This window comes from Hyalella azteca, unplaced genomic scaffold (assembly GCF_000764305.2).
Source record: "Hyalella azteca isolate HAZT.00-mixed unplaced genomic scaffold, Hazt_2.0.2 contig14211, whole genome shotgun sequence".
Taxonomy (NCBI): Eukaryota; Metazoa; Arthropoda; class Malacostraca; order Amphipoda; family Hyalellidae; genus Hyalella; species Hyalella azteca.
In genome coordinates this window covers 37,943-50,386 of record NW_025944103.1, presented here as the reverse complement: position 1 = coordinate 50,386, position 12,444 = coordinate 37,943, and the positions used below count along the sequence as shown (strand labels likewise).

General features: G+C 37.6%; 1 protein-coding gene across 1 annotated transcript; it reads right to left on the bottom strand.

Annotated features, from left to right (window-relative positions):
* Positions 1 to 2,626: 2,626 nt before the first annotated feature.
* On the bottom strand, positions 2,627 to 5,312 carry LOC125178986. The gene is made up of 6 exons (XM_047883981.1): positions 5,305 to 5,312; positions 4,749 to 4,920; positions 3,843 to 3,992; positions 3,451 to 3,621; positions 3,013 to 3,129; positions 2,627 to 2,653 (listed from the first exon to the last, which is right to left on the bottom strand). The coding sequence occupies exons 1-6, from the start codon at positions 5,310 to 5,312 to the stop codon at positions 2,627 to 2,629; spliced, it is 645 nt and encodes a 214-aa protein (XP_047739937.1).
* Between the last annotated feature and the right edge of the window lie 7,132 nt (positions 5,313 to 12,444).

The following is a 12,444-nucleotide window of genomic DNA, read 5'->3' as shown; positions in this document are numbered from 1 at the left end:
GAAATTTCATTCTAAATGATCGAGACCAAAACGTTCCGAACTGTTTAATTGTTGCTTGAATCAGAAATTGGTAGGCCTAACTAATCTGAAGAAAAGAAGCTGCAGATTAGGAAACCTATGCAAACTTCCGTCTGCTAGCATAGTTCATGAACGAATTTCAACTAGATTTAAATTTAAACCATATTTTTTCTATTTCATTGCCTGGGTATGGTTGACAGTGTGATCGTGCAGGAAGACCTGACAGCCCCAGAGGTCGGACATGATCTTCTCAAATGTGATGTCGTTGCCGACACCAAACGAGTAAATCAGGCACGAGTTGTAGGCGGGTGTGTACCACGGGTCCAAACATACCTGGAGAACATGTAATTAATAATTCCTAAGTTTAAGTATAGTAATTCCTACAGTATTTTACCTGCGAAACGCTTAGACAAACATTAAACGACTGCCTGTGTATAGAGCTTGATACATTTCTCCAAACACCAGCTATAATACTAGTAATCATTACTACGTTTCTGTATATTTACTAGTACTAAAATTGTTTGCTTGAGAGAAGATTTGGTAAACAAAACTGCACGTGGTTGAAATGAACAATGCGGGCAAACAATGCTTACCCGGTGCTATTAGTGACGCCAACATTCAAGAGCTGAAAATTCGGAAAAATGTGTAACTACTAAAGGATAGACCAACAGTAAAATGTGCAAATTTCAAAGGTTAGACCGCGGGTCCAAACCATGCTGATGTTCACGAATGGTTACGCTTTAGTTTAATACTCATTATTCGTATAAATGCATGTTTTCTTACAAAATTTGAAATCCCTGATGCCAAATTGCAGCTGAAATCTTCGTGTAATCGCGGAATGGCTGTGTCAACAACGATCAAACCAAATTCGTATCTGAACAAGAATATAATTCCCGGTATTAGAACAGCGTTATCTGTAATTAAACATCATAGCCTATATAGGCTTGACCACAGTCAGAGGTAATTTAAATTTTGTGTCAGCAAGCTATATATAATAGGCATCAGAACTCATCCTCGAACTTCTTTACTGGTATCCAGATTTCAGTATTGGATCATGTAAACCTATCCTTTACGTTACTTCGAATCAGCATACATTTTCTACAGTAGCAGGTCGAGGCCTTGATAAAAACAAAGCAGATGAGGTTCCTCACATCTTTGTCTCCATCAAAGGCTCTACACATCCAGGTCCCTCCGATATCCGCCAGTTTATCGCAGTGCCCCGTCGGGATCTCCAGAAGTTCATTCAAGTCCCAGACGTTGGTCAGCGCAGGCAGGGAAGTCGAGTGAGAACTGCCAGGTCGTCTTCTAAATGGTAGTGGATCCGTCAGTCTGAAAATACGAATATAAATGAATCTTCAATAAGTTTTTTACTCATAGAGTGGTAATAGATAAACCCTTACATGAAAATGGTAGGTCTTTATCCAACCAGAGTCTCGCAGCGAAATTCAATCGGGCGATGTAATTCATAGGAACTTACAATGTGCTTTCACGCATAAATCCATGCAAATAAATAAAAAGGGGTAAAATATTGTTCATAGTTGAATTATTCAACTTTTGATAATCATAGTCTCATTTCCTAATCATTCTAGCCAAAATTCATCATTTTATACTTGTATTGTTCAGAAACAGTGAGCTCATAAGCTACGTATGTCATGCTTTAATAAAATAATATTCAAAGTTAAAATATTGACTAACCAGCAAGATAGCCGACGTTAATCCCATTAAGGGGGAGGTATACCCTAAAATTTTCAAATTTGGCATTTCTGGGTTTTAATCTCATCTTAAAGCTGAAATTCTGCTCTTTCCAATGGTACCACTGCCATCGCTGTACTCCAATATTTACGTTCGTGACGTCTCTTTAAAGGGAAGCGGGTGAGAGAGTTCTTTAAGTAATTAGATATAAAGTAATTTTTTTTTAGATTTGGGCATAGTTTGGATTCAAAATGGGGGGGAAATGAGAAAAAAATGAAAAAAAATGGAAAAATGCTTGTAAAAAAACTAAAGCGAAAATCAAAAATCGGGCCGTGTTACTGCATTGGTATGGTCTTTACGAATAGAATGGTATATGTCTCATCGCTGTAGCTTCTAAACCCTAGGAGGAGATAGATTTCTACAGTACCCCCTTTTTTGTCCGTTTTCTATGGATTTCACGTTTTCTATCAATTTTTTCGAAAAAATTACACGAACAAAAATGTCCTAGAATTCTGTTTTGCATAAGTGTACCAAGTTTCAGAGTGATCCGTCCATAAACAAAAAAGTTATTCTGGAGGGTATACCTCCCCCTTAAAACAAATAAAATTAATGCTTGCTAATTAAAGCAAGACCAGTTCAAAGTTACAATTCACATTTTGCAATGAATTCCCGCTCAACTCCTGTTTATAATACGAAAAAAAATATTTTTGACTATTCAAATTAAGTTAGCAAATTTTAATTTTTGTTTAAATCTTTGCTTCGTTCAAATCTTTGCTCGAAATAAAAATTTCGAGCTGATGTGTATCGTGCATGCGCATCCTGACATCTATATATGCAGTGACATGACTCAAACAAATACTCACACAAATAAAATATAACAAATAATTATATTTCTATAAGAGCTTACTTCTAATTACTATGAAATGTAAAACCGAGTGGTTGTCTGAGAGGTGTAGAATTCTTGACAACCTCGGAAAGACCCAAACCTTTGGGAATTACCGGAACGATAAATTGTTTAATCTAGGTACAGAACAGATCACCAGAAGCCATATCAATTTAAAATAAAGAATCCTGAGTGCCAAAAGACAGCACCTCTAGGGTCTTGTTATCGATCGGTGAAATGTACGGCCAGCGAGGTACCAACAAGGTATACTCTCAATAGATGCATGGCTATACTGTATGTTACATATGGCTATACAGTATGTATGGCTATACTGTATACTGTATGACACGGTTATACTGAATGCTACAGAGTATAAAAGTTAATTTTGCCTTGTCGAATCCATTTAACTTAGCACAAACCTTGTTACGCTGGATATATAGTTCAGATGACTCCCACTCCCTCCAGAAATTGTGGATCTCCATGTGTAGTTGCCACACGTTCTCCAGTAAGCCCGAGGCAAATATGTTAGGTAAAACCTATGGATGACATACAAACAATTCGACATAAGAACGCTGATGAATTTCCTTGATGTACTATAGGTGCATTGTGTATTTTTTGGCCTTCTAGCCAGACCAGCTTTGGATGCGAACTCATGAATGACAAGGTTGAATAATCATTACGTTATATCTAGTGAGTATATATTCCATCACAAAAAGTAGTGCAGCAACTTGTGGCAGCTATTGAATTCGGCACGTAATGATTTAAGCGTAAGTTTGGTTTTTGTGAATTTTATTACATAAATTTAAATTTTCACGATATAAAATATTCACTGTTTACTTCTTACAAGTTGCACTAACATGATATTCTTGTTCCTCGATGTCGATCTTGAGGTAGTGCACCTGGGCGCCGACGTGACCGTTGGCAGCGAGGGCGTCTTTGTACGTCACTAACGTCCGGCCGTCGTCGTCGACGTGGCTGACGTTGGCGATGCCCCACGGCCGGTGGACGTGGCGAGATCCGAAGAAATCCTGTGGCCGAAATCTTGCAATTCATTTCCATATCTCAAATCTATTCATCGATCTGCTTCTATTGTTTCACTGAGAACCGTATGCAAACTATCATTTCAAAATACATTTTCTGTGTGAGATGATGGCCATTTTCAAGACCTAAATTTTTAATTATACCCGTTTCGATCCTCACTTCCATTGAATCGTATATGAAAAAAGTTTTTAATATTAGCATTCCTGACGTTGGTATGGTTGACAGTGTGATCGTGCAGGAAGACCTGACAGCCCCAGAGGTCGGACATGATCTTCTCAAATGTGATGTCGTTGCCGACACCAAACGAGTAAATCAGGCACGAGTTGTAGGCGGGTGTGTACCACGGGTCCAAACATACCTGGTGAACTAGTAATTAGTGATGAACAACTTTCAATATGAATATTACTACAATTGTTTGCTTAAGAATAACCTTTGTAAACACCAACGGCCACTCATGGTTGGCATTTACCACGGTTCCAAACACTCCTGTGTACTAGTAATTTGTACCGCCAACGATCAAGTAGGATGATTCAATGAAATGTATATTTAATAAATGATTAGGCCAACATCATCAACTACACATGACGCTTGTGAACCACGGATGCAAAGCACTTGATGTTCTACATAGTAATTAGTAAAAACAAACGCTAAAGTGTGAAAATTTCTACAACTTTTTGCCAGCAAAACGTTTAAGCCAACCTCAAACGACTGCTTGTATGTCAGACTCGAGGGGTCCAATCACATTTACACTCGATAATATAAGAAACTGAAGTCTAGATCACCTGTTATATAAGAGGAGTTGTTCGTGCGGTTTCTTGATGTTTATTACAGGCTAAATTGGTCAGCCCGAGTTAGTAGTTTAATCCAGTTAAATAATAGGGACATTTATGTTTTAACGAGTGTTATATGAGTAATCTAGCGTAGCAGGATACTTCTGCGTAGAAGTTAACTCGGCGTTGCTCACTATTAAAGTATTTCAAGTTGTAACACAATTCACTTTGTAACATGCAGATACCACAACATAAGAAATTTTGTTAACTACAATACCATGTGGACAATACTGATATGTTAATGTAATATCAATTTCTAATAGGTAAGTGTAATAACTTCTTACGTCCTTGTTTCCGTCAAATCCGTCACAGAACCAAGTCCCGCCAATTTCCACTAGTTTGTCGCACTGCCCCGTTGGCGAGTCCAGGAACTCGTGCAGACCATTGATGTGCGTTAGGTTCGCGGGCAGTGACGTCGAAAATGGTCGTCTTTTGAAAGGTAGTGACTCTGTGGTTCTGTTAAGAATAATCTCATTTGTATTTTAAATTCAATAAAACGAGAAGAGTAGTAAAGTTATAACAAAACTCCCGCATGTACGATGATCGGGCCACGACTAAAGTAAGCAGAAACGAAACTTGGTAGAAGGCGATTTCGTGATTCAATTGATCATGAGTAAATTTCCGTTTGAATTGATACATGTTTTGTACATTTTGGAAAGACATGACATTCATTTGCTTATCATTAGGACAGGAAAATTGAGGAAGGTTATGCGTTTTGAATCTGCCATTTATCAAATAAAGATCAGTGGTGAGAGCTCTGTGAACCTGTCAAAATCGTGTTATATTCATCAACGTGTATTTTTTTCAACAAGACTGATTAACTTTTTAGGTCAAAGGGACCGAATCATCCTGATAATTTTTATTTTATTTATCATTAAATCCATGAATGTATATTCTGCTAGCTCTGAAAAAATGTGAATCGGAGTAGAAAGTGTACTTGAGCTTGACTGTTATGCCGACAACGTGCACAGCATACCTATCAGTTTATGAATTCTTAAACCGTACTTAAGGTCTATCGTGTTACATATATGTATCTTACCCGTAATATGGTCAATGCATAAGGAAAGCCAATGAAGCAGCGCACGTGCGGTATGACGGCATAAAATGTAAAGAATGCCTAGGGATTATCAATATTAAAAAAAATTTAGAGATTGTATGGCCTTTTTATTGTGCACCACCAGCACATTACATGTTCGACGAAAAACATTTACAGGGAAACTTTTTGAGTTCAGGTACGTAGTTTTGTGAATAGTTATGCCGACATGACATGTGAATAGAAAATGAAACTAAACGTAGTTTTCGAATTACATCTCTCCCTTTTCTTCATATCATTTTGATTGTAACTGCACCTGCTCTACATGTGTCACACGATAAATGAACAATGGCAGTTTAACGTTTACTGACATCCGGGATAACTTACTATTACTTACAAGGCCATCAATAAATATCATTGATAATTAATATAACAGTCATATGTATATAAGAAAACAATTTATTGTTTAAGATAACGGTTTGACTGCAAACTCAGTAACGAGGCATTCGTTCATTGTGCCAATAAGTTTTATTTTAAAACCCAGAGCTAACATTCAGATGCATAGAAACCGGGTGAATTTACCAAGTATTTGTATAGCTAAAGGTCAACTGTCGAAAAAAATTAGATTGCAACTGGCAAGATGGTTTATAGGCTGCTTTAAGGAATCATGGTTTATCTACTTTATCAGATGCTGTGAGGAAATATGGTTAATAATTAAGATGCTAGAAAGTAACTTGACTTATCAGGTGCTGTGAGAAGAAATGGTTTATTATATGCTGTATGACAGAATAAATGTTTCACGAGAGCACTAATCCGATTCAGCTGTCGAATCCATCACAGTAGTAATGAAAAATAAAGCAGGTCTAAATTATTAAAGTTACCCTATAAGCCACGCAACTGCGACAAAAGCTCTAATAATTACCCTACACTCGGTGAGTAGCTTATCCTGGTATCCAAGATACCAGCAAGTGACATCAAGACGAGCAGCAACCAAAGCAGAGCGATCCATGCTAGCTTGTGCGAGCACCGAAGATGCTTTATAAACCGCCTCCTATAACAAGACAAAAAAATTTTAGTTAATCTTATATATCCAGACATAATTCCACCCAAACTAATGTTCCAGCCTAGTCCCAGGTGATGCAAATTTTAAATTTTACTTCGTTATCGAAAACATTTTTCATCAATATAAATTGACCTTCTCATCTAGTCGAAAAATGAAAAACGCTCCGGGAAAAGCGCTCAGTACAAAAAAAAAGAGTCAATTCTACAATTCCATGCAAGTTTGGAGTTTGATGGAAGCTAGATCTAGGAATATGAAATCAGAATGCATAGACGGATAGATAAAGTGAAAATCAAAGTTTCCCAACGTTACCTCATGGCGCTGTGAAAAATCAAGAAGATGTGATTGACGGCTAATTTTTTTGTTTACACACAAACTCATTCTTCCGCAAACGCAGTCCTGCTCCTCGTGAGCTTGATTGTGCTGTGTCCTGTGATCGTTTCTTGGCTCAACATATTTTTTGTGTCTTAAAATTACCACTGCAAGTTGAAGTCAACTTTCAAAACGCCGGAAAATTAATTAAGCAAATCGGAGAATTCGAGCAAAAGATCGTATTGAACTCGAGAAATTGAGTGTATACAGCTTAAGAAAACACGACCCTGCTGTGAACTCAACACGGAGTGAACTGCTTTGCAAAAGTTTTGAGCTCACTAGAGATTCTAAATACCTCTTGTGTAGTGTTCGCATTGCCTAGAGGTTTTTTCAAATTACTTTCGTCTCATTTACGAGGAAAGCTCGCTAAAATCCAACAGGCCAAGGAGGAAGTTTGACTAAAGAATTTTTTTGGTAACTATTTTCCCGTTTTTGTAGACAGCCAATTCAATTGTCAATAAATACGTATGTATGGCTGCCCGTGTGATCCTATCGTATAAACTCTGTGGTCGCAAATGCCAAGAGTTTTCTTAATGCATATGTACATTTTCGATCGCGCAAAATGCACCCATTTGAAAAAAATTAATCTGTTGAATTGAGATCTTCAAAACGGCAAAGTCTCTTAAAAATTCGGGATGTCAAAACTTACGATTTTACTTAACGTCCAATAATTTTAATTTCAAAAGAAAACTAGTGAACGGGCCAAATTACTAATAGTAATTTAATTTGGCGACATCTGCGGTAGTACAAAAAAAGTATGCTTCTAACTGCAGTTTTGTGTGTGTCCCTAAAAATTAACGGGGATAAAATTTTCGATAGTCTTTTCCTAAAGCATCTCCTTACAATAACTTAGACTCTCGAAAATTTCCCGACGGAAGTTGAAAACAATTATTTTAGATAACAAATAGACATCGAAAGTCAGGGCGGCTACCGAATTAAAAGCGACAGATGATTGATAACACGCATCTATGTAGCCCTATATAGTATCGTCTCGGTTAAGATTTGTGTGTGCTTTCAAACGCACCAGTCTTACGGTGCTAATAAACTAAAAGTTTATTAAAAACATTTTATCTTTTAAAGCAATAAATCTGGAATATTTGGCAACAATAGCATTGTTTTGTTACTCACTTCGAAACATATCTCCACGCTCTTGTGAAATATTTTTTAATGTTCGAATGTCCATCCGAAAGAAACACAAAATTAATAGGAATTCGTTGGTATTCGACTCATATTTAAATGCAAATGTAGTACCTACCGTAAATGCCACATAAGTCCAGTGGTGGGCACAGCTAACCTAAATATTAGCTTCGATAGCCATTAATCCGCTAACTTAAAAGTTAGCTTTTATAACGCTAAATCAGTGGTTCTCAAACTTTTTCAGCCTGGCGCCCCCTTTGGCTCCCTAGTGAATCNGGTGAGATGGCTGTGATTATGCTTCTCCAGCCAGAACAGGCGAAACTTAAGGTGGAAGACAGCTGCCAGGTGACACTCCTTGTCTTCTAGGAGGTGCCCAAACTTTTTCATGATGCCTGCCAGCATTGAGTCTACAAGAGGTCTGCAGTACAGAAGGCCTTTGGACTTGGCCTCCAGAAACTTCTTGATGGTAGTCGCTACAGTTGGCAGATATTTCAGAATCAGAAGAAGAGCACTGCCAGTTAGCGGAACTAAATTTAGCGGAAGCTAATTGGTCAGCTGATGGTTTTCAAAGTTAGCTGAATGGCTAATCCGATAAGGAAAAAGTTAGAGTCGCTAATTAGCGGTTGGCGGATTAGCGGAACTGTGCCCACCATTGCAGAAGTCGCTTCTCAGCAGCGACTCAGCAAACTGCACATACGCTTTGTAGGGTTCAATAACCTGATGATGGTTAGAAAGCAGCTTTTATCTCTCCAGAAATTCAGTTTTGTGTTATAAAATAGATCGTTTCTATTAAAGGCCGGCAACTTTAGTGCTGCCGGCGAGGTTATCGGCATTGACGGTAGTCATGCGTATATGTTATTCAGCTACATTACAGTTTAAATGAAACATATTTTCGTCGATTGATTAAAGTAAGTGATTTCTCATATTCAGTGGGTTCACATTAAAAAGAGAACAGATACTCAAATTTTATATTATGTACGTCAATATGTAGCAAATAATCATTATCACATTTTTTTCGCGCTCCGTTACTTATAATTTCAGTGACTATATAAAAGCATTGTCACGCCGGCGCTCGTTGACCCAGAGAACATCCATGCAGCACCAAGTGTCGTACGTCTGGAGTTGATTAAATCGTAGGAAGTTGTTACCAGTGCCGCGCACTCTTCTGAACCCCGAGTCTTCTAAACTACGGATGATGTCGTATGCGTGCTGAAGTCGTAAGTAAGGAATAAAAAAAGTGCTAAGCTTTGGCCAAGAAAGCCAACGGTTATGACTAATTAATGGCAATGGTATGTTGTCAATTAATGAATTATTTGGCAACGAATGTTTTCAACAAAGAATACTCATGTTGTTGGCTCACCCTGGTCCGCTCCAGGTAATGTTCGTCAGTTTCATAGTCTTGCCAGAAGATGTGAATCTCGAGATGGATTTGCCACACGTTCTTCAGCAGTCCCGAGCTTATAGTGTCTGGTAAAACCTATTTAAAGGAAAAATTAGATTATTGGCAAAATGAAATAAAATTATAGTCAATGAAATAGTCAATTATAATTACTATAACTGAATGTAAAGTGGCAAAAATTGTAAAGTGTCAGTGATAAATAATCTGTTGACCCAGATTTTAATTGAACTGAGTTCAAACATATTAAGAAGTATTTCAACTATTGCAACAAACAATAAAGTTGAAATTCATTCCGAAATTTCCACCAGATTTTTAGAAAAAATAGTTGTTTGATGTGACGCAGTTTTTGCTTTATTATCATCCTCGTACCCACTTGACACTCACTGATGCGAGTAACCATTCCCCTGCATAAATATGGTAGCTTTTCTGACACATGTACCAACATCACATAAAGCCCGTTCTTAATTTCAATGTTCTCGCTTCACAAGGCGCTTACTCTTGCACTATAGTAACTCTCATATAGTAGGGATATATTAAGGATATAGAAACGATATAGAAAGGATACAGTAAGCGCATAGTAAGGATATAGTAAGTATATAGTAAGGATATAATAAAGATGTAGTAAGGATGCAATATTTGTGTGTATGTTTGTGAGAAAAAGTTAAAGAGAAACTTTGATGTGGTTACTGCTGAATGTGAGAGACAAACCTTCCTGCATGGAGCTGTGGAGCAGGCGGGTGTCTCGTGAATATAATAATGTGAGATAAGATTGAAATGTGTCAGATGTGCATTGTGTATATCAAAGATTTATTCATTCATTGTTATTTGTTATATATGATAGAATAATCGTACATTATTGTATTTTTTTCAAAATTTGCGAGTTAATGTTGGTTTTCTCGTTATTCGTTGTTTGAAATTCGATGGGAAGCCTCCACAGCTTGAGAATCAATGAATTAAATAACTATATCTCATAAATAAAAGTATTTCAAAGTCGAATCATTGTTCGCTCCCTGAAGGCTGTTGTTTAAATGGAGGTATACGAGCTTCCATGTATGTCACTTCAGAGGGCATTCTTGGACTTAACAGTGAGTTTTTAAACTTAACCATCGGTGCAACGGTGAGCTCGTTCTGAATTGCTACTCGAGCTCACGCAGTACTCGCTTATAGTAAGTTCTCGTTACCCACTCACTCACTCACCTGGTTCTCACTCTCATATGATAAGGACTGTTGAATGGTGTTCGCAGTTGCATTGTACTGGCGGTCACATGGTGTTTGTTCATGGTAGTAGCTCCTAAACTACTATTGTATATCGTTAAAACTTCATAGTATTCTTAATAGCATTGAAATATTTGGTTACAGTTCCACTGACAGCATACTCGCTCTCCTCGATGTCGATCTTGAGGTAGTGCACCTGGGCGTCGACGTGACCGTTGGCCGCGAGGGCGTCTTTGTACGTCACCAACGTCCGGCCGTCGTCGTCGACGTGGCTGACGTTGGCGATGCCCCACGGCCGGTTCAAAACCATGCTGATGTTCACTAATGGTTACGCTTTAGTTTAAAACTCATCATTCATATAAATGTTTTCTTACAAAATTTGAAATCCCTAATGCCAAATTGCAGCCGGAATCTTCGTGTTAATCGCGGAATTGCTGTGTCAACAACGATCAAACAAAATTAGTATCTGAACAGGAATATCATTCCCGGTATTAGAACAGTGTTATCTGTAATTAAACATCATAGCCTAGGCTTGACCAGAGTCAGAGGTAATTTAATTTTGTGTAAGCAAGCTATATATAATAGACATCAAAATTCATCCTCGAACTTCTTTACTGGTCCAGATCTCAGTATTAGTTCATGGAAACCTTTCTTTTACGTTACTTTGAATCAGCATACATTTTCTACAGTAGCAGGTTGAGGCCTTCATAAAAACAAAGCACATGAGGTTCCTCACATCTTTGTCTCCATCAAAGGCTCTACACATCCAGGTCCCACCGATATCCGCCAGTTTATCGCAGTGCCCCGTCGGGATCTCCAGAAGTTCATTTAAGTCCCAGACGTTGGTCAGCGCAGGCAGGGTAGTCGAGTGAGGGCTGGCGGGTCGTCTTCTAAATGGTAGTGGATCCGTCAGTCTGAAAATACGAATATAAATGAATCTTCTATACGTTTTTTACCCATAGAGTAGTAATGGATAAACCGATACATAAACATGGTAGGTCTTCATCCAACCAGAGTCTCTCAGCGAAATTCAATCGGGTAATGTAATACTTAGGAAATTACAGTGTGCTTGCACGCATAATTCCATGCAAAGAAATAAAAATATAACTCAGTACTCACTGCAGTGAGTGACAGAGAGCGAATTTTCTCGTCGACGAAAACTTGAGGTCACGGACGGGCGGACGGACAGACAGACGAACATGGCGAGCACAATAGTGCATTTTTTCCATAAATGAGAAAATGCGCTAAAAAGGGGTAAAATATAATAATATTCAATTATTGAGAAATATTCAAATTTTGATAATCATAGTCTCATTTCCAAATCATTCTGGCCAAAATTCATCATTTTATACTTGTGTTGTTCAGAAACAGTGAGCTCATAAGTTATGTCATGCTTTAAAATAATATTCAAAGTTAAAATTTTTGACTAACCAGCAAGATAGCCAACGTTAATACCATTAAAACAAATAAAATTATTGCTTGCTAATTAAAGCAAGACCAGTTCAAAGTTACAATTCACATTTTACAAGGAATTCCCGCTCAACTCCTGTTTATAATACGGGAAAATATTTTTGACTATTCAAATTAAGTTAGCAAATTTTAATTTTTGGTCAAATATTTGCTTCCAGTATTACAATGCCTTATTTTTCTCCAACTAAAAATTTCGAGCTGATGTGTATCGTAAATGCGCATTCTGACATCTATATATGCAGTGACATGACTCAAACAAATACTCACACAAATAATTATATATCTATAAGAGCT